Genomic DNA, 23,092 nt, shown 5'->3' with positions numbered 1-23,092 from the left:
CCCCAACAATGAATTATCCAGACCTAGGTGTTGATAGTGCTGAGGGTGAAACACTCGGCTCTAAATATCCATTTTTCATAAATGGAAAGTTTAACCCAGCACTTCTTTCCCTTTTCCTTTCCTCACCCAATTGGTCATCAAGCCCTTTCAGCTTTTTAATATGTCTTAAATCTAAATCCTCTTCTATGTTTGTAAGACCAGCAGTTCCCAACCTTTTTGGCACAGGTACCGGTTTCATGAAAGACAACTTTTCTGTGGACCAGGGGGGAGGTGGGAGGGATGGTTTCAGGATGATTCAAGTGCATTACATTAATTGTGCAGTCAAACCTCTCTGCTAATGATAATCTGTATTTTCAGCCACTCCCTAGCGCTAGCATCACTGTCTTAGCTCCACTGTAGATCATCAGGCCTTAGATTCTCATAAGGAGTGCACAATCTAGATCCCTCACATGCGCAGTTTATAGTAGGGTTTACGCTCCTATAAGACTAATGCCGCTGCTGATCTGACAGGAGGTGGAGCTTATGCAGTGATGGGAGTGATGGGGAGCGGCTGTAAATACAGACGAAGCTTCGCTAGCTTCCCCGCTGCTCACCTCCTGCTATGCGTCCTGGTTCCTAACAGGCCATGGACCAGTGCTAGTCTGTGGCCTGGAGGTTGGGGACTGCAGTGCTAGACCACCTCTTGGTTCGTGTCTCCATCATCGCTCACCTAGACTGCTGTAAGTATCCTGCTCTGTCGCTCCTTCTTCCCAATGCTGGTTGAGTAATCTTTTTAGCATGCAGATTTCCTTTTGTCACTTTCTGCCTACCCCTTGTTTTTCAGACTCTCCCTGCCACACACACGTCCCTCAGATTGGAGAACCCTGTTCTGTCCTCCAAGCCTCTGGTCTCATCTCTGACCATTCTCTCTGTCCCCTAATTATAGCCATACCAGATTTCTCGTAGCTTCCTGAATGTGCCTTGTCTCACTTATGTGCCTTTGCACAACCATCTTCCCTCTGCTTGGAAAACCTTTCCTCCATGCAGCCATCCTCACTGGCAGACTTACCCTCTCTCTCCACCCCTAGTCTGGGTAGAGTACTTTTCCTAGCCGTGTGGGCCATTTTCAGTTCTGTCTACTATTTTCCACCCTGCTCTGTGTCCCACGTGGTTGACCTCTGGAAGCTGCATCAAAGGGCTCCCTTGCTCTTGGGCTTCCAGCTGGGTTTGGCCAATGGGAGTTACCAGCAAGAGATCAGAGAGTGGAAGAGAGAGAGAGAGAGAGACTGGGGCATTTATTCCTTCTGCTACTTCCCTTCCCTGTTGGGCAGCAGCTGTCTTCTGTCATCTAAGCCCACATCTCCCACGTGGCAGCCCTCTGCTACACTCGCAGTTCTTGCTGGGTTCCACTAACTGCTCTTTCAACTATTGCTAACCTTGCAGTGTCTCTTTCTAAATAGCCTCCTCACTAAATTCTCTTCAATCTCACCTTCTGAGTGTGGCATCTACAGACGGTCTCCAACTTAATGATGGTTTAAATTGTGATTTTTTGACTTGACGATGGTGTGAAAGTGATACTCGTTGAGCAGAAAGTGGCAAGACACTCTCTCTGCATGCTGGGCAGTGGCAGCAAACCACAGCCACACGATCATGAGGGTAAACAGCCAATGCTGTACAGTGTACTGTGCTGCCAGACGATTTTGCCCAACCGTAGGCTAATGAAAGCGTTCTAAGCACATCTAAGGTAGGCTAGGCTAAGCTACGACGTTTCATAGGTGTATTCAATGCATTTTTAGCTTACAGTATCTTCAACGTAGGAAAGGTTTGTCAGGACACAACCCCAAGTTCAGGAGCATTTATATATCCTGCCATGACCCTTGATCGTATGTTCCTGCAACACCAAAGCACTGTACTGTAATTGCTTTTTAAAAAATATATTTGTGTTCCCTCTGGATTATGTATTCTTTGAGGGTGAGGACTATTTATTTTCTGTTGTATCTTAGTAGCTGGGCATAGAGTTACCATAGGGGCTCTTGTGGAATGAATCAAAGAAGAAATACAAAAATGAATATTCTCATCATCCCTTCTCTACACATCTCTTAAGGTTGTGATTATTAAGATTCCCAGAAAGACTCCACCATCCCTTGAGATGTGCAGAATCAGATCATGGGGGTATCTTATTTCAGCACAAAGGCCCCTGTCCAGACAGCCTGGCAAACATAACAAACTTTTGGCTGAGCTACCTGGAGCATGAAGAGGCCCTGCCAGGAGGAGTATGAGTAGGAAAACAAAGCAAAACAACATGCCTCGCTCTGCAGCAGACTTATCTGATAATAAGCCTGGTGGTGGGGGTGGGATTTGGACAGGGCCTTTGGCAGGACAAGGCAACACAGCTCTGCTAGTGATTCAGGGGGCCCAGGGAAGGCATCTCGGCACCTCAGTTTCCCCATTTGTAAGTAGAGGTTGGACCAGATGATTCTCAATGGCCCATGCAACACTGACACTATAGTGGATGGATATCTGTGGATTTTGCCTCTGTGTTTTTGGTAAGAGATGCTCCCTTCTTTTTTTTTTTTTTTTTTTTTTTGAGACAGAGTCTCGCTTTGTTGCCCGGGCTAGAGTGAGTGCCATGGCGTCAGCCTAGCTCACAGCAACCTCAAACTCCTGGACTTAAGCGATCCTACTGCCTCAGCCTCCCGAGTAGCTGGGACTACAGGCATGTGCCACCATGCCCGGCTAATTTTTTGTATATATATATATATATTTTAGTTGTCCATATAATTTCTTTCTATTTTTAGTAGAGACGGGGTCTCACTCTTGCTCAGGCTGGTCTCGAACTCCTGACCTCGAGCGATCCACCCGCCTCGGCCTCCCAGAGTGCTAGGATTACAGGCGTGAGCCACCGCGCCCGGCCGAGATGCTCCCTTCTGTCAGCTTACGTGGTCATATGGGCCAATTCCACTCCTGACTTCAAGGGTGGGCATCAGTTCTCCCTGGGCAGTGCGGTGATTCAGGGATAGGCACATGGCCCAAGCCTGGCCAAACAGAGTATTCCATTTCTTTCAGCCATGCGGTTAGGCTCAGGAATGAGCATGTGAGCTCAGTTCTGAGATGTTTAACTGTGACACGAGAAAAATCTTTATTTATGCCAGAGTTGCTTAAGAGGACATAATTCAAGAGCTGCTGGCAAGTGTCCTGCCATGACAAAGGGAGAGCTTGCTTGATATAATGGAGCCAACGCTGAAGAAAATAGGACTGATGGATGGAGAGAACCAGACTGGGAGCCCCTGGATACAGCCGCACCTGAAACCAGGTACCTGTGCACTCCTTAATTATAAGAGCCAATAGATTCCATTCCCTGCTCATGCAGCTTAAGGTAGTTTGAGTTGTAGTCTCCCCCATTTGTGACCAATGGAGTCCTGACCTATATGTAGAAACCCACTGTTCCTTTAAATTTTAGTTATAAGAAGTCAGGCACAAAAGGCTACATGTTATATAATTCCATTTATAAGAAATGTCCAGAAGCAGCAAATCCATAGAGCCAGAAAACAGTAGTTCCCAGGGCCCGGGAACAGGGGAAAATGGGTAGTGACTGCCAGTGGGCACCAGATCTCTTTTTGGGATAATGAAAACGTCCAGGAGTTAGATGGTGGTGATGGTTGCACAACTCTGCAGATACTACAAAACCCCACTGAACTGTACACTTTTAAATAGTGAATTTATTGGTATGTGAATTGTATCTCAATTAAAAAAATAGAAAACAAATTTCACTATAGTCATTGGAATTCCCCTGGAGGGCAAAGGGAAGCACTTGATCCCTCTCCACTTTCCTAGCCATGGGGAACAGAGGTTACCAAAGCACACACTGCCGCATTGGAAAATGCTTTATTTCGGGGAAATACAAAAGGTAGTGCCATACAAGGGAAAGAAATGCTACTGGCATAACAGAAGAAATGGTTACCTAGTTTCGCTTTCTGACTATAAATGTGAATGGGGATCTCGGGGTTGAAGGTAAAACATGACAAGCACAAAACTATAGTTTGCCAGGGACTGGATTCCTTCATCTAATCTCGCAACTGTGAGCCAACCAGTGGCAACATCCCTTGAGCCGCAGCGTCCGTCTCAACACAAAGTTCCTCCGTTTCATTTGCCAGATGACCAGGCATCATACACCAGTTTGGCTGCAACCGTGTCTTCTATTGCCATTCCTGGAATGGACAGAAATCTGGTTCACCTTTTGTCAGAACAACTCTCCCTGAAACCACCCAGGCCCCGTGGCAGGCAGTTCTCTGATGCGTGTCTGTGCTGGTTCCCCGGACAGGATGATAGGGGCTGGTCCCCCAGGGTTAGCTCAGGCTTGGGTGGTCTGTGAAGGGCACAAAGGCAGGGAATGATCCTAAGCAAGAAATGTCCCCCGAATGAATTTTCTATCCTTCAAGGTCTAGTTCAGGGGTCAGCAGACTTTCTGTAAAGGGTCAGACAGTAAATATGGCTTTGTGGGCCATGTGGTCTCTGTCACAGTTATTCAGCTCTGCCCTTGGAGTAGAAGAGTGCCCATAAACAACAGGTAAAAGAAACGAGCCTGTGTTCCAGGAACACTTTATTTATAGGCACTGAAGTTTGAATTTCATATCATTTTCATGTGTCATAAAATATTATTCTTTCATTTGAAAATGTAAAAACCATTTCTGGCCATGCATTTCTAGCAGTGGGCCCCGGGTTCAGTGCATGGGTTGGACTTTGCTGACCCCTGGTCCAGTTCAAACCCTGTATCCTTTAGCATCTCCCCTTTGTCTTGTGGATTTGGATACGCACCTTAGCCCCTGCTCCCAGCACAGAGATGTAATAGGCGCTTCATATGCATCTATTATATCAGATGAAAGGATGTACCAACAAACCAATCCTCAAAAGTGAGAAAACAGAAACTGCTCGAAAGAGAAGAGCAGGTTTCTGCAGTGTTTTGGCTCCTTAAGTTTAGGCTGATTGACCTCTGATCTGCTATGAACTCTGAAACATTCAGATGCAACTGGATCAGTGTGATGTCTCTGAACCGGTCTCTGGATTAAGTTTGTATTGCCTTTGCCTGTCTTCCAGAGCATGAGAGATTGTAAAAATATTTAACCACCAGCAAAGCATGGAAGCTAACTGATGGATGGGCGCTGAGTGGCCAGAGCCCTCTCACTATTCTGCCAGGCATTAACGCTTCCATTGCTTGATCATGAATAAGTATAGAAGGTCTTGGGAGAGCAACAGAGAGCACTCTTGAGGGGTTCAGGGTAGCAACTATTTAGCAACCAGGTGGCAGTGTTTCAATATTTAGGTATATCAGCTAAATATCAGCTCTCTTCCCAAGTACTTCTCTTTCCTTAAATCTGGTAGAGTGGGAGAGCTGGGCCAAGGGCAGACCCAACCCTGGAAGAGCCCATCCTTTGTTGGGTTTCTACCCTCTAGAAGGTACCCCCTACAACCTAGGTGGCATGGGGCTCCCCATGGAAGCCCTCCTCAAAGCAGCAAGTGAGGGGAACAGGGAAGGAGGGAACAAAGACATCTCAGGATATACTTCCTGTCTGAATCTCTTTCGAGTTGGGTCTCTCTGCCATTTCCCTTAAAGTCCCTGTTTTTTAACATCTTTGTCCCTTGGCCCCCACCTCCAAAAGATATCTTCTTCTGGGTTTCATTGAGATCTACGTCTAAATGATTCCTTTTACTCACACGTCACACTTCATACTCACAAGTCAAGGTCACAGGTGTGGAGGAAACTGTGGCTCAGAGAGGTCAGATCACTTGCCCAAGGACACTCATCTGGTGAGTGGCAGAGAAGGGACTCCAACCCCGGACTGCTTGGTTTCAGAGTTCATGGGCTTAACCACTACCCTAAGATGTAAATAATTGACCCAAGTGACGTATTACACAATGATTCAGCTACAGAGCCTGGTGACTTATTCCGCTTTCCACCAATGGGTGAACCTGCCTTGTGCTCTGGTTGGCTTTGTGCCCGGGCAGCAATGGTTCTTACCCAAGGACTTGAACACCGTGGTCTTTTCACAGTGAGCTGGCTTCACTCCCTTCACCACCTCTCCCAGCTCAGCGAAGATCTCGGCCTGTGAAACAGACATACGCTGACCCAGGCATGACGCTAAAGTCTGCTCAGGGTTAGCCTCTGAAGCCAGCACAGGGCGTCCCTGAACTGAATAAGGGATAAACTTAATAAAAAGATCATTTATAAAATGGATGATATCAGAGAAGATGCCACCCCCTGAAATCCTTTTTGGGTGGCATTTGCCTTGGTGATGCCATGAATGCAAAGATCCAAGTTGGTGTCTGGAGCACTGTCCCGCTAGATCAGCAGTCCCCAACCTTTTTGGCACCAGGGACCAATTTCATGGCAGACAATTTTTCCATGGACTGGGGGAGGGGATGGTTTCAGGATAATCCAAGTGCATTACATTTATTGTGCAATCAAACCTCTCTGTTAATGATAATCTGTATTTGCAGCTGCTCCCCAGCACTAGCATCACCACCTCAACTCCACCTCAGATCATCAGGCATTAGATTCTCACAAGGAGCTACAACCTAGATCCTTCGCATGCACAGTTTATGGTGGGGTTCGTGCTCCTATGAGAATCTAATTCTGCCACTGATCTGACAGGAGGCAGAGCTTATGTGGTGATGTGAGCAGTGGGGAGCAGCTGTAAATACAGATGAAGCTTTGCTCGCTCGCCTGCCCACTCACCTCCTGCTGTGCAGCCCTGTTCCTAACTGGACACAAACTGGTACCAGTCTGCAGCCTGGCGATTGGTGACTGCGGTGCTAGATCACTATGCCAGTGAGGAAACGGACGTGTTTTTATCTGAACACGCATTTCAGCAGCCCCCTTCATGCTTCTATCCCCTGATTACAACAGAAAAAGGAGGCCAGAGGTGGCTAACCACGGTCCTATTGTGCTGGCCACATCGGGACAGTTTCTAGGCTAAAACAGGCTCCCATCCACCTCCCAATCCCACTGCGTGACAGGACAGCCCACTGGAGAAATCCATCGAGCTTCTCCCTCCAGGCAAAGGGGACGGAAAAACACATATCACCACCATGATGTTCAGAAGCTCCTTCCCCATGAGGAAGTGGGATGACCGAGGTCTGGAGCAGGCTGAACTGGAAGAAGTTACTAGAAGCCTGGGATCCAGGCAAGACCAGCCAGGCTCACCCCTGACAGCAGGACATCTCCAGACTCCTTCAGGGCAGCCTCCCGGGAGTCCACGTACAGCACGGCTTGCTTCATGAGCTCATCATCCAGCTCCCTCCAGTCGGGTCTGCTGGCTCCAACGGCTAAGAGACGGCAAAACAGACCCTAAGCCCAGAAACAGTCTCGAGGGATACTCAAGGGGCAAGGCATGGGGGAGAGGTGAACAAAGGACACGTGGGAACACTCAGATTCGGGACACCTCCTCATTGCAGGCCCCTCCCAATCAGTGAGGCTGAATACTTACTAAGAATCGTCGTCCTTCCCAGTGCATACCCCCCCTCATTCCTGAAAGATTTCAAGATGGCTTAGCATTCATTTATTGGGTGTCCACTATCTGCAGGATGTTTTACACATGATATTTACGGTCCTCCCAAGTATGCTTTAATGTCCGATTCCCACTCAACAGAGGCACAAATTGAGGCTCAGAGAAGCGAAGGTCCTGGCCTGGGTAACGTACATGTGTGATAAGCAGCGTGGCTTTCCTGCCTCTTTGCTTAGCGTTCCAATTTTTAGTCTATGAGCTGCCAAAGCAAGCATAGCTCTTCTCTCATCAAGAGCAGCAACTTCCTCACAAAAACTCTGAAACAGAGGTGTCCCTGGGAGCTTATTCGTACCCCACACTTCTTTCCTTCCGTCAACTTGCTCTTTAATCATTCTCATTCTTTAACCCCAGACACTTCTCTCTTAACTCATGACAAAGAGCCCAGTGTTAGGGTCATGGAGAAACCCAATAAAAAGCAAACTGGCACCAGCTGGGCCCTGAGCTTTCACATCCTCTGCAGGGCCCAGGACCAGAATGACCGAATCCAAGGCATCATGCCTCCTGGCGCTGGGACACAGGACACTGCAGAGGCTGCAACCAAATGCCTGCAGGGCCACACAGGTGATGAAAAGGAGCAAAGCTGCCCTGAGGGGCTGGATTTGAAGCAAGCAGGCCCTTCCAAAGGGGACAGTCCTCATTCAGTTCCAGCTAATCTTTGCCATGTGTGAATTCAGGTCCACTGTTACCAGATATTCCCATTTTTTTTTTTTTTAAAGAGAAGCAGGAAATCTATTTGCATACGTTATTCCTTGATCTTTAGATCACTCTGTGTTCCAAACAAAACACGTCTGCTGGCTGGATCCAGCCCAAGGCCAGCAAGTCTTTGAAAACTGCTCTAAAGCCTTATACAAATATAAGGCGGCATTTGTATGCCTTCTTGCACCGCCGTCCAGTTTTCTCTCCTGTTTCCACTCTCCCTCTGTTCTCCCTTGCTCCACTTTTCAAAGAGTGGTGTAAAAATGTCCATCTTGAAGGCCGTTTGTGTGGGGAGTTCTATAGAACAAAAGCACCAGCTACTGAGGCTCGTAAATAAATCATAAGCTGGTGAGGAGAATGCTCGGTTTCTCAGGCTACCCCTCCTCACTGCGCTGTTCCCCCAGACAGCTGCTGCCTCTGAAGACGGCAAATTCTCAGAGGGTTGTGTGAGGCCGTGGAGGGCCAGGCGGCAAAGGGGGAAGCCTGACTCAGACTGGGCTCTGGCCTGGCTTCAGTGGGGCTAGAATGTGTAAGGGTCAGAAGACTGGGCGTGGCGGGGTCCTGGGGGCAGGAGGAAGGAAGTGTGGGGTTGGCTGGGAGTGGGGTGCCCCTCAGCTCAGCTGTAAACTAAGAAAAATCTGTTGTTGGTGTTTCCCCATTGCCTGAGCTTGTCACGCACTTTTCTTAAGTATATTTGACGCCTCTGTGAACACATAAACCAATTTTGTGCCCAGGCCAGGGAAGTATAAGAGATGCTTTGACTCAAAATCAAGTGAGCCTTTCCTGGAATCAGATTCAAAGTGTGAGAGAGATCCAACACAAGGGAGAGTCTTTGTTGCTACCTTGAGGACAGAGGGTCCCCATGACAAGGAATGCGAGTCATCTCTGGGAGCTAAGAGCAGCCCCAAGGGAATGGGCTGCCTCGGTCCTACAACGGAAGCAACTGGATCCTGCCACGACCTCGTGAGCACGGAAGAAGGTCCCGGAGCACCAAATGAGATTACAGCCTGGATAACACCTGATTTCATCTTTGTGCAATTTGGGCAGAAGACTCAGCTAACCCAGGTCCAGACTCCTGAACCACAGAAACTGTGAGGGTAGTGTGTTTTAAACTGAAAAGAAAAAAGAAAAAATCAAGCCAGTTTCACTGAAGATTTGGCTGTGTCCTTGGGAAATCATTTCACTAAAGGTTGATTCCTCTTGATTTTCCAAGTCCTTCCAGAAATGGTCTTATTGTTGATAAAGCCAGCCTTGACCCTCCTCTTACCTACCAACTAAGTCACCTCTCACCTACTCCCTGGACCCGCATCCTAACCCCAGCCCCATGCAGGCTGAGACCTTCCATTTATGTTGGCCCATGCCTTAAAAGCGCCATGTTCACTACCTTTGCATTTGCTGTTCCCTCTGCCTGGAATGCCTTTCCTTCAGCTCTTGGCATGGCTGGTTCTTTCTTATCATTCAGGTCACAGTTCAAAAATCACCTCCTCACAGAGCTGCTCAGATAACTCTGTTGAAAGCACCTCCCTGTACTTTTATCTTCTACTTCCACTCTCCGGCTCCGCACACAGCATCTTGTTTCCCTCAGGGGACTCATCTTTAGCCAGAATGATCTAGATCACGTATGTGTTTCTTTGTTTGCTGTTTATCTCCCCTCACTAGAATGTAACCACCGGGAAAGCAGTGACTGTGAGTGCCTGTTTTGTTGTGGCAGCCCCGGCATCTAGAACAGTGCCGGGCACATGGCAGACATTCGGTCAACATGCTCTTAGCTCCTGAGCTCACCCCATGCGCTTGTCACTAAAACACAAGACATTGATACCGTCTTTGAATCCTCTAGTCTTTGCCTGTTCTGCTCACCAGAATCCAATCTCATTATTGGAAGATATTATCAAGTATGATTGAAGAGCGTGGGCTGTCAGGGTAGATTGCCTCATTTTAAATCCCAGCTCTGCCATTAAGAACCTCTGACTTTGGTAAAGTTACTTAATCTCTCCATGCCTTGGTTTACCCACCTGTAAAATGGGGTCATGATATTATTATAATAATTCCTAAGGTGGTTGTAAGGATTAAATAACAATACATATAAAAGATTTAGAACGGCACTTGCAATAGTAAGCATTAAACATAGATCAGCTTTTGCTATAACCCTCAGAGCCATCTGAAGGGTTTCAGGAGCCTAGGCACCCTTATGTTTAGAGTCCCCTCCCCTCCCCCTCATCCTATCAGACATATTAAAAACCATCCACATGTCCTGTGTCTTTTCTACTATGATTTTTTTTGAAAAGTGTTTTTTATAACTCTAAGTGTTGTTAAGAACAAATGATTCCTTTGGTCTTTGGGAGTTAAACCTCATCACATTTAAGAACATTTAAGAACTGAGCTGTGGCCGGGCGCGGTGGCTCACGCCTGTAATCCTAGCACTCTGGGAGGCCGAGGCGGGTGGATTGCTCAAGGTCAGGAGTTCGAGACCAGCCTGAGCGAGACCCCGTCTCTACTAAAAATAGAAAGACATTATATGGACAACTAAAAATCTATATAGAAAAAATTAGCCGGGCATAGTGGCGCATGCCTGTAGTCCCAGCTACTTGGGAGGCTGAGGCAGTAGGATCGCTTAAGCCGAGGAGTCTGAGGTTGCTGTGAGCTAAGCTGACGCCACAGCACTCACTCTAGCCTTGGCAACAAAGTGAGACTCTGTCTCAACAAAAAAAAAAAAAAAAAAAAAAAAAAAAAAAAAAAAAAAGAACTGAGCTGTGATTGACTATTTGCCATAATGTTACATTTTATAGAACATTAATTAATTAAATAGATGTTAGTTTCGGGTTTGTAATTTCCTTTTGATATTTTGGAGTGAATATACTTTTTTGAGGTTCCCATGTTTCCAAGGCCCTTAAAAACCTTGGGCATTCTGCATCACATAAACCAGCTCTGCAGATGCAGCCCCTTGGTCCAGTCTAGGGAGGAATCTGGCTAGCACCTAGCCACGGCTCATGGAGCCACTCTACTTACCATTGATGTGAGCCCCTGGCTTTACCCATTCACCAAACAAAATGGGCTCTGTTGCCATGGTGACTGTGATGATCACATCTGCACCTGTCACAGCCTCCTGGACCGATGAGCAGACCCGTACCTCCCCTTGCACCGTGTCTGCAAACTTCTCTGCATTTCCTCTGGTGCGGTTCCATATCCTCACCTTCATTGGGGGTAACAAGAGGGACATTAGTGCCATATTTTGGCTGCTTATGTTACACCAAACCTAGGGATGCCAAGGGAAAGTTGAACCCTTCTGGGATTGGGGCTGTGGTTGTTTAAATCATTCCCTATAGTGAATGGACATTTGATCAAAGGTACAGTATTAACTGGGACAGATAGTTGACAAGATGTTTGAAAATGAGCTTTATCTGTCACTTTACCCTTTAAAGAAGGCTGGAAGTTTTTCAGTTCTAAGCCAGGACACGCGGTCTAAATAGCTTAATACTTACTAAAGAGCTTAATAGATACTATGTAGTGTAATGATTAGCAGAGCAAGTTCTGGAGCCAGGTAGGCTTGGAACCAATCCTGACTGTCACTTACTAATAGTGCTTCACCTCTTTCAACCTTAGTTTTCACATCTGTAAAATGGGAATAACTGGGCAAGGTCAGTGTCAAAGTCACAGTTTATGTTTGAAACCTTGTAAAGGAGTTGAAGAGGGTGTAAGATTCATAAAAATGATTATTTATGGTGGTGCTTTGCATGGAATAACTTGATCTCTGAAGAGTAGTAGGGAATTAAAGATCAGAAGGGTCTGAAGGTGGATGGTGCAGCCAATGACAACCAAGAGTGGTAGCTACAGTTAGAATCCTGGACGGTGCTGGGGCGGGGTGGGAGTAGGGTGTCACTGGCCTCACCAGGAACTGGGGACTTGCTGGCTTGCTTAACAGGCTTCAGTGTGTGGGCCAGGGGTTGCCAGGCTCCAGTCAAAAATAAGGCCTAGAGAATCTCTCATAAGGAAACATAACAAATATAGAAATAAACTCTATGTCTAAGTCAGATCAATCAAGATGAAAAATGATACATTTTGCCCAGTCATAAGTGAATGGTTTAATCACGTTGCCATTCTTGATGGAAAACTATGCAAATAATATGCAAAACTTAGATAATCTGGCAAAGCGATGACGTTAGAACATGACATTCAGTGAGAAGACAGGATATACAACTGTGCATATCTAACACGATTAAAACTGTGTTATAAAAGCTGATGAGAGAAGAATGGAACACGTTCACGGCTTGTCTTTGAAAACAGATAAAAGGGTATTTTTTTCTTTTATTTTCTTCCTTTATAGTCTGTATTTCCCAATGCAGAGGTATTATTTTTATCATAAAAAATCATACTTTGAATCTATTCCACCCCTCTCATATGCATACATAAAATATTAATAAAATAAAAATAGCATCAAACATTCCCAGGAGGAAGCATGAGCCACGATAGGAAAAAGGTGGACCAGTGGGTAGACTGCAAAAGCAGGATGCTGTGGCCTCCTGGTCTCTAGGCCTCATCCCCAGTTCCTTGATCCATAACCTCGACTACTTAAAAACTCCCAGTTTCTACTAAGAAAAACATAGGGGCTAAAAGGACAATTGAACATATACAATGGACATAGTAGAATCCTGTAACTCACTACATAGGCTCCCAGAATCCTCAGGCGTATGCCCTGTGAACTGAGAAACTGGGAAGAGGCAATCTGATCCCCCAACTCCTCCCTTGACAGCACCTTGATCAGGGCTTCTGGGGAAGTCATTAAAGTAAAAGAATGTTCTAGATCAGACTCACAACCTAATTATTTCAGATTAACCTGTGCTGCAGTGAGCAAGTACAGACAGAGGCGCCGGCTCCCTTCCCTCCTCTCTGCCCGCCCTGCCCCTGCACTTACCTCCTTGAAGGAGAACTGCTCTGCGAACACCTCGTAATGGCTGTAGGCCTGGACCCCAGCCCCAAGGATGCACAACACTTCGCTGCTGGGGGGTTTCAAGAACTATTTGAGAAAAATGAGGTGGAAAAGGTTAAGGGAGACACTAGCAGCTGGGTAAGAAACAAATAGGGTTTGAAGATCAGGTGACTTCCTCTCTATCATCGGCTCCCCCAATAGCTTGTGGGCAATCAAGGAAATGTCACTCTGTGTTTCAGTTTCTCCTCTGTAGAGTAGGGGTGAAGGAAGGAGGCTTCATTGAGCACCTAATATATGCCAGTGCTTTACCTGCATGATCTCACTTAGTCCAGACACAGCCCTAGGAGCTGGAGATTTGTATTGTTATTTTCCTCTTAAAGATGAGGAGATTGAGGCCCAGAGAGGTTAAGTGACTTGCTCAGTCCTACAGCTATTAAAGGGCACAGCGGGGCTGCAAAACCACATCTTCCACACTCCAAAGTCCGTGTTCTTTCTGCTGTGCCAGCCCACCTCAGCCACGTGCTAAGCAACCCCCACCTCTCAGAGCCCTGAGCTACTTCTAAGAACTACCTGGAACCCATGAGCCCTTGTACCCCAGGTTCTCAGCTGCATTGGCTGGGCCCACTCTTTGTGGATCCTTTCACAGCCTCTGTCTTCCTTTAAAGATGAATGTAGAGCTGGCGTTGTGGCACCTCCTGAGGGCGTATGCGTGTCTGTGTTTGACAGTAGGCTTCTGTGGTCAACTCACATCAAGTGTCACGGCCCCAGTGAAGTCTCTCTGACCTCCTTGGTAGAATGTACCATACTCACAGCACTTACTTGTTTATAGATTTAATTTCCTGTATTGAGCTTTAAGCCCAGTGAGGACAGAGGCAGTCTTACTTGCATAGCATTGGTACATGCCCACTCTGACTTACCAGAAGTAGCACTGGGTTTCTCAACCTCGGCACTACTGACGTTTGGGCCAGATAATTCTTTGTTGGGAAGGGGAGCTGTCCTGTGCATTATAGGATGCTTAACAGCATCCCTGATCTCTACCCCTTAGATGCCTGTAGCACTTCCCACCTCCTCCTCCAACCCCCAGTTGTGACAACGAAAAAATCTCCAGACATTGCTAAATGTCTCTGGGGCAGGTGGCAAAATCATGCTTAGTTGAGAATTACTGGCATAGAGGAAAGACACCACTTGCCCCTCAGACCATAGTATTAAATAAGACCCTCTTCTACCTTTTCTCTATTTCATTTGATAAAATTTGAGCTCCTTGCTCTTTTTTACAGTGCTACTTATTGAAATTCTGGAGTATAACCTTAAAAGTGAAAAGTCTTCAGTGAAAAGTTTTCTTAACTATTACTAGCTAAAAGATGTCTTTGAAATATCAGGAGTTAATCATGTCTCCTGCAGCTACAGAAGGAGAGAGACCATCCTGTGCCGTAGAATATAGTTCAAAGACTATGATTTAAAAAGGTTTCAAAATGACAATATGCACAAGACTAGCAATGTTATGCTCCTGTCCGATGAGAAGAATTAAGTGATTGTTCCTTAACTGTTACCGTTTTTTTTTTTTTTTTCGGTTTTCAGTTTATAGGAATCTATTGTTGGAAGTGCATTTGAGCTTCAGAAATTGTTACAGTGCCCTGTAAAAATAACCTTCAACCTCCAAAACTAAATCGGTCATTCGGATTGGTTGCCTTACTTGATAATTTGTTGCCCTGGTAACAGTGTTATAACTGACATCTCTTTTCTTAAATGGTATAAATGTTTACAAGATTTATTAATAAGTATGATAAGATTAGTGGCACTTCAGTCTTTTCCCATAAGCATGCAGGTAATTAAAAACACGCATATGAATCTGCGAGGTTTCTCATTTGAACAAGAGTTTGAAAGTCTGTTTCATTTGCATTTGTCAGAGCCTTGCTCCCGTAGGTCTGGCCCTCCCATCTCTCCAGCCCCCACTCACGCCATGCTCCCTTGTACTTCCCCTCTTCCAGCCACAACTGCCTCCTTGCTTTCCCCAGCACACATGCTTTCTGCAACCATGGGTTTTTTCCTCTGCCAAGAATGCTTTCCCCGCTGCCTTTCAAGAGTAACTCTTATTATCCTTCAAATCTCAGCTCCAATATCCCTTATATAGGAAAAGCCTTCCCAAATTCCACAGATTAGATCAAGACTCCTCATTTTACACTCTCATAGCACTAGTCAGGGTTGTAGTTTCACATTTATTGGCGTGATCTTTGGATTACTATCTTGTCTCTCCCACTGGATCCTGTGCTCTAACACTGTTGTCTGGTTTGCTCCCCATTCTTTGCTTCCTGCTGAGCATAGGGCCTTGGAACCTGGTAGACACTCAAATATTTGTTGAATAAATGCATGCATGGGATAAACCCTGATGTATACTGTCACTTTGAGAAAGCACATCAGAGTCCTCAACTAAGGTCATGTGAAACCCAAATACAAAGAAGTTATTGTGTCCATCGGGCCCCAGAGCTTCCTATACTTCTCAAAAGCCCTAAATGAAAGAGAGGTGGTAGACAAGAAAATATTCTAGTCTCATTAAGGCAAAAAGTAAAATAGACCCTTTGTTCCTTATTGAAATAGCCCATCCAAGCCCCTGGAAATAAAGCTGTGAAGTTTCAGCCTTCACTTTGAGGTGCCAACCCAAGGTTTCTCAACTCTTCTGGGAGTACAGATTTTTATTAATGCAACAAAGCACAGTGTTATTGAAGGCTAGGTCTTCAGCAGTGTCGTTCCCTAACTTGGTTATCATCAGAATCAACTATGGGCTATTTTTTTTTTTTAAGGCTAGTTTTCTGAGCCCCACTCTCAGTGATTTTGATTCAGCAGTTCTGGAATCTGAATTAAAAAATTCAAATGCAGCAGGTGATGCTCTTGCATAGTTTGTGTTGGAAACTACTACTCTGGGATAACAAGACCACACAGCCTTGGAAAAACCTGCAGGTACCTGGTTGTATGACTTCGGGAAACCCTAGTTTCCATTTCATTTTTGTAAAATGAAGCCAATAATACCTGCTCTGCTTTCCTCACTGAAACTCAAAGTCCAGGCAATGGGTTGGAAATGATTTTGAAGAACACTAAAGTCCTTTACAAATGACAGGTGATATTTTAAGACTCATTCTGGACCGGACGCGGTGGCTCACGCCTGTAATCCTAGCACTTTGGGAGGCCAAGGTGGGAGGATCGCTCAGGGCAGGAGTTTGAGACCAGCCTAAGCAAGAGCGAGATCCCGTCTCTACTAAGAAAAATAGAAAGAAATGATCTGGACAGCTAAAAATATATATAGAAAAAAATTAGCCAGGCATGGTGGCGCATGCCTGTAGTCCCAGCTACTTGGGAGGCTGAGGCAGGAGGATCACTTGAGCCCAGGAGTTTGAGGTTGCTGTGAGCTAGGCTGACACCATGGCACTCTAGCCTGGGCAACAGAGTTAGACTCTGTCTCAAAAAAAAAAAAAAAAAAGACTCACTCTGTTCCTAAATTATTAGCAAGCATAGCAAAAAGTCCCTTGATTATTTCACTCTGAGTCAGCTCTGGATATAATGAAAAACCAGTTCAACAAGGTGGGTTATGTAATCTACACCCTATACAATTACCAAATTAATCCACACATTTTTCCCTCCCCATCATGTATCTACAAAACCTTAACATACAATCTGAACACCTGGTCTTTGCTGTTCCAACTTTTCCCTGGGTTACCACGTTTACCTTATGCTTAGGAAAATCAGCGTTCCAAGACCTTGCACTTCTCCATTTACTGTGAAAGATTCCAGACTCCAAATGTTCCCATGGAAGCCTGTTTTGTAAGTCTCTTCTTAACTCTAACCTCTAAAAATACTGTTTTTCTTATAGGATGCCTCAACACTGCTTAGGAACATCATCCCCCCCACTACTTGCTGTTCCTTCTGCCTGGAGTACTCCTCCACATTTTTTTTTTTTTTTTTTTTTTGAGACAGAGTCTCGCTCTGTTGCCCAGGCTAGAGTGCCATGGCGTCAAGCTCACAGCAACCTCAAACTCCTGGGCTTAAGCAATCCTTCTGCCTCAGCCTCCCAAGTACCTGGGACTACAGGCATGTGCCACCATGCCCAGCTAATTTTTTTCTATATATATATAATTTTAGCTGTCCAGATCATTTCTATTTTTAGTAGAGATGGGGTCCCACTTATGCTCAGGTTGGTCTCAAACTCCTGAGCTCAAGCCATCCTCCTGCCTCAGGCTCCCAGAGTGCTAGGATTACAGGCATGAGCCACTGCGCCCGGCCCTCCTCCACATTTTTGTGTGGCTCGCTCACCACTTTCAGACTTTACTCAGATGTCACCTTCTCAGTGAGGTCTTTTCTGGATAATTTAAGATGTCACACCCTTCTCCCGCCCTCTCCAATACTCTCCATTCCTCTATTATTTTCATCTTTCCAACATACTATGTGGCTTCTTTGGTTTTTGTGTTCATTTTTTAGCAAACTCTAAGCACATTTTTAATCACGTATTAATAAATATCAACATTTATTACCTACATAAATTTACATGATCAATTTATTAATTTACATAACTCACACAATTATAAAATTACATGAAATTCACATATTAATATTATTTATCAATTATGAATTATTTAGCACACTATTATATTGAAAAGGTTTTTTTTTTAAAGCAAATCATACTGTTTCACTTTTAATTTTGATAGTCTACCACCCCTGTGTGTGCCACTCTGTTTTGTTCACTGCTGTATCCAACATTTAGAACAGGGCCGAGCACATGATAGGACCTCAGCAATACTAATTTAATGAATATGCAAATCTGGCTTAGCTCTTTTCAGCTCACCCTCTGCCTCTTGTGCATACTAGCTCTGGCCAGTGTGGCAACCATACTGTCTTACCAGGAGCATTGTGGTACAGCAATAAGAAAGCAGTCCTGGAGGTCGGAGAGGTCAAGATTTAAATTCTTTTTCCAGCACTTATTGGCTGTGTGATCCTGGGCAACTCATATAACCTCTCTGAGCCATAATTCCTAATGGAGATAATCATATCGACTTTGCAAGGTTGATGGGAAGATCAAGCATTATGCATGTAAGGTACTTGGAATCTGGTCATGCACATTAAATGGTAGCTAATAATTTCGTGAATTACGGTGCTCATCTGATATCTCATTTGGCATATGGAGCTCCAGCTGTGTCCAATGGAAGACCAAAATAAGTTTCTCACTTCACCCTTAGTCTCTCAAGATTGAGACACATAACCCTACCCACTAGCTCACCTTAACAGTATGGCCAGACATAATTTACCTTGGTTGCAATGGCAGATACTGCAGCTGTTCTCTTTGCAGTTATGACATTTCCATCCATGACCTTGGGGGTAAGGAGAGACAGTGAGCAAGGGGCACCCTTATCTGCTACTAACGCAGAGAAACAGGTCTGAAAGAGTAGCCCTAGGAAGTGTTATAGTATCCTACAAAGAGCTTGGGCTTGGTGTCAGAACTGGATCCAATTCCCCACTTACAAGATGTGCAACTTTGAACAAACATTTTAATCTACAAGCACTGGTTTCCTCACCTGTAAAAACAAAAATAATGCCAACGATGCAGAGGGTTATTGTGAGGACTAAATGCTTTGGCACATCTGGAAACATCTAGCACAGGACAAACCTGCGAGAATTGCCTATTTTCTTGCTCTGGGATTCTCAAAATACCAAATTAAAAAGGGACTTGAGAGACAAGATTGTCATTTGACATCTGGAACGGGGTCATGAAACTCTACCCCAGTGGTTCTGAACTGCTGCGCATGTGGGGAGCTTTGTGAAGAGACAGATGCCCAGATGCCACCCTTAGATTAACTAAACCTGAGTCTCTACGGGTGTGACCCAGACAGCCTTGTTTCTGAAAGTTCCCCAGGTGATTACGGTGCACAGTGAGGGTTGAGAATGATGTCTGGCTAACACTAATAACCACCTTTTGCAATTTTCTCCATTTGTAAGCTATTCATCTCAGCTCACCCTCCAAGGTAAGCATCATTATTCTCACTTTACAGATGAGGCACTGAATCCCCTAGCTCCTGGGCAGATTCAACTGTCATCTAGTTTCAAAGCCCCAGGTCCTACTTTCCCAGGGAACCGCTGTTGGTGGGTAGTGACGATGCCAGCTTCATTGGATGAGTATACGCTGGGAAGAGCTAGATACTTTTCTCAGAGGAGTAATGAACAGCAATATTCCTTGATGAGCCAGACGTTCGAGGGGAGGGAAGGCTAGTCTAGGAGCCAGGTTGTTGGAGCACACAGACTACAAGAGTTAAGAGTATAAACCGCACAGTCAGACAGACCTAGGAGTGATTCCTGAGTCTTTGTGTGACCTCAAGCAAAGTGGCTCTACTAATCTGAGCCTCAGGGACCTTAACAGAAACTGGGGGGAAGGGGAGGTAATAAAAACTCCCACAGAGGAATTTGTCAGAATTGAATGTGATCAGTAGTATCTCTTGCTTCGCACACAATAGGCGCCCAATAAGTAGCAGTTAAAAAGGCAGTGAAGTGTTGTCTTGAGGGAGCATAGGTTGTGGACTTAAACTGAGCAGGTTTGAAGTTCAGCTGTGCTACTTATTAGCTACATAAACTTGGATAAGTTGGTCATAGTTGCTCTATGACTCAGTTTCCTCATCTGTAAAGTAGGAGTAATAATTTACCCACCTCACAGAGTGGCTTTAAGTATTAAAAGGGTTAATACATGTGAAGTGTTTAGAACAGTACCCCACACACAAAAATTGCTCAGTAAATGTGAGCTACTGCTACTTTTTGATACTATGTTTAGATGTTAAAACAGGTCATTGTGTACTCCTCAGAAAGACTCCCAGGGATCACAGAACACCCTTTGTTTTCCATATTGACAAGGATTCAGTAGATAATTGTTTCCTTGGCACTGGTTTAGTTCAAGCTGTGTATGGGGTAACTGAGTATACGACAAGGACATATACAAGAATGACATATCCATGCCTGAAGCAGCAGTACATGCTGGCGCTGCATGTACTTTCTGCATCCTCAGGCAGTCCTAGAAACAGACGCATGGTTACAGACAACCCTCACTGTCCCTGGTATCCAGCCACTTGTAGGGCACATGTGGTTACAATCAAAAGTTCCCATGCTCCTGCAGAACTAACTCCTGAGCCTAGCTCTAGACCCAAGAGTCCCACTCCACCCCATGACACAGAGATGCTCACCGCCAGCAGGGTGCCATTGCTTGGCTCAAAGAGTAGCACAGTAGCCTGGTGGGAGGGGATGGTGGAGATGGTGCTGTGGCCCTCGTAGAAGGTGACCAACTTGGTGGTCAGGGCATCTTCTACTGCACTGTAGGCGGGCATGACCCCAAGGAAGCTACAAGGAGAGAGGGAGCAGCTTCAACCCCTTCCCGTCAATGCTGGGGTCTCCTCTACAGTCCCCTTAGACCTTCCTTTCCCTTTCCTGCATCTCTGCCCCACCGGCCCTCTCCTGTTCCTCTGCCCTTTCCGCAGACAGCACGCGTAGTATGTTCAAGAGTCTGGCTCCGGATCAAAACCCACCCCAGCTCTGCCACTTACTAGCTGTGTAAGCTTGGCTAAGTCACTTAACCTTTCCAAGTCTCAAGTTTTCCACTAGTAAAACGGTGGCGTCAATACCTAAGTGGACAGTGTGTTTGTTACACCTGTACAGCGCCCACTTAGCACACAGTGGGTAGCGCATATTAAGTGGCAGCTGTTATTAGCGATGATTAAGCAAGCTGTCTCTTCCCTTCTCCCACCACTTCCTTCGTGTTCCCCTCCTCTTCCTCCTTCCCAGCGTCTCCTGCCCCTGGCCCCGGCCGTTCTCACTCACCCCCTGTGTTTGGCCACCGGCACCACGGTGCGCACGGGCTGCGTGACCCCTCCGTCGGGGCCGCTGGAGAAGTTGGCCAGGGCGGTCTCCAGAGGCGGGATGAGGAGGCTGGAGCTGCCGAGGTGGTCCTGCACCTCGGCCGCGCTCAGGAACGCAGGCGCCCGGCTCATCTCGCCGCCTGCCCGCTAAGCTCAGTCCCGACACCGCGATCCCGGTTCCGCCGGCTGCGCCCTATATGAGCGCCCCGCCGCGCTGCGGTGCCACCTGCCGGTCACCGCCCCGGCTCCGGGGGCGGAGCAACACCGCCCCGCCCCCCAGGCCTGTCTTCTCCTCCTTCGCCCACCCCAACTCCTAAGGGTGGGCGAGATGGGTCCCCTCCAGCGATGGATTCCCCACGATTGGCGTCGAGGCGACAGGCTGGGAGTTAGTATTCTTGGGTCCACTTTCTCAAGTCCTGTAATCAGCTGTGGCCACATTCCTTGGCAAGACGTGTTGGTAGAGGGCTTTGTCGCGCCATGTCCCCTCCTCCCCACCAACTCTGCTATTTGCTACTGTCTCTCGGTTGCCCAGCCTGGGAAATAAGAGACAGGGGAGATAGGGCAGACGATGATGGGGCTCCTTTATTTCTTAAATTATTGCCCAGTGCTCGGAAATAGATGAAAGGAGACAGAGGGTTATTAAATTTTTTTTTTTTTTCTTTTCAATCTGTCCCCATCTGGAGTCTCTTACCCTACTCTCCCTCCCACCCCCACCGCCAGATCCCGGGCTGTTGATTGCTTTAAGTGCACCATTTTCTCTCAGGCCAACCTAACCTTCACCTTTAAAAGGGGGGGGGGGAGTTCCCAGGGCAAGGTGCGGTCACACAAAAAGCCAAGATGCAGGGTCTTTTCTTCAAGGAGCTTTTACTTGAGTTGGGGAAATAAGACAGTGTATCCACAGGAAGGTAACAATGTAAGGCTTAAGGTAGTACATCCTGTGCCAAATAGGGCATAGGAAAAGTAAGTGCTTTCGATAATTCAAAGAAAAAAAGAGCAGAAAAGGGGGGCGGGGGAGGGGAAAGAGATTATTTTGACCTGGAGTGGTTAGAGAAGTGTTTCATGAAACCAAGGATCTGAAATAGTAATGATGACAACATTGATAACAACAGCAGGTTATTAATCTTTACTATGTGCCAGGAACTGCATCATGCACTTTATGGACAATATCTCATTTAATTATGGAACCTCTTAGGGTAGAGAAGTATTGTTATTATAATAGCTACTGTCCATTTGAGGCTCTGAGAGGAGAAGGGGTTTAGTCAGAGGTTCACTAAGCAAGTGAGCAGAGGAGTTGAGCTTTTCCCTTGGAGGCAGACTCCACAACTATACTCCTAACATGAAGCTATGTTGGTAGAAGGGGAGGTAGAGGGCATTTCAGGTCAGGTGAAGTTCTGGGGTGGAAGGAATGTTGTCCAGTTCTTGGGAACAGTGAATTGCCAGATGAGTTGGACTGGAACAAGAGGCTGGTGTCTGGGAGCATCAGGAGATAAAATGGGGAATGGATCTTGGAGTCAGGCAGCCAAGAATGGTGATTCTTAGAAAATAAATTACATTCTCAAAGAGATTAAACGTTTGAAAAGATGGGTCTTGTGCCAATGTGTAGGCTGAAACAGATGAGCAAGAGTGGAGCCTGGGAGGTTAGCTCGAGAGGTGGGGAGTGCTTAAGTTGTGCTCCACTGGTATTTTGGTTGGGATTTAGAAAATGGTCACATTTCGTAGGAAGTAGTCACAAAATCATAAAAGACAGTGGATGAACAAATGTCAAAATATATACCAATGAAATAAAAAATTCTATGTAATGCATTTAGCACAGTGCTTGGCACAAAGTGGCCACATAATAAACACATATTATCAAAAAAGAAGGAAGACATTGGTGGTTGGGAAAAGCTGATTTCAATTACACAGTTCTGTTTCTTCCGTTCACTACCCCTAAAAATTTATGCCCAGGGTTGCTGGGGTTACAGAAATGTTTACGGACCATTATTTATGTTGTTATAATTATTACATAACAGTTTGGGGGCTTAAAAAACACAGAGGAAATAAAGAAAATCAAC

General features: G+C 45.9%; 1 protein-coding gene across 1 annotated transcript; it reads right to left on the bottom strand.

Annotated features, from left to right (window-relative positions):
* Positions 1-3,852: 3,852 nt before the first annotated feature.
* On the bottom strand, positions 3,853-21,295 carry CRYM (crystallin mu). The gene is made up of 8 exons (XM_069485995.1): positions 21,001-21,295; positions 20,370-20,523; positions 18,453-18,515; positions 13,147-13,248; positions 11,244-11,427; positions 7,181-7,302; positions 5,996-6,080; positions 3,853-4,187 (listed from the first exon to the last, which is right to left on the bottom strand). The coding sequence occupies exons 1-8, from the start codon at positions 21,168-21,170 to the stop codon at positions 4,123-4,125; spliced, it is 945 nt and encodes a 314-aa protein (XP_069342096.1). The 5' UTR covers positions 21,171-21,295; the 3' UTR covers positions 3,853-4,122.
* Between the last annotated feature and the right edge of the window lie 1,797 nt (positions 21,296-23,092).

The sequence above is a fragment of the Eulemur rufifrons genome, chromosome 14 (genome assembly GCF_041146395.1).
Source record: "Eulemur rufifrons isolate Redbay chromosome 14, OSU_ERuf_1, whole genome shotgun sequence".
NCBI lineage: Eukaryota > Metazoa > Chordata > Mammalia > Primates > Lemuridae > Eulemur > Eulemur rufifrons.
Note: the sequence above shows the minus strand (reverse complement) of the source record. Positions and strands in the feature narration are given on the sequence as shown.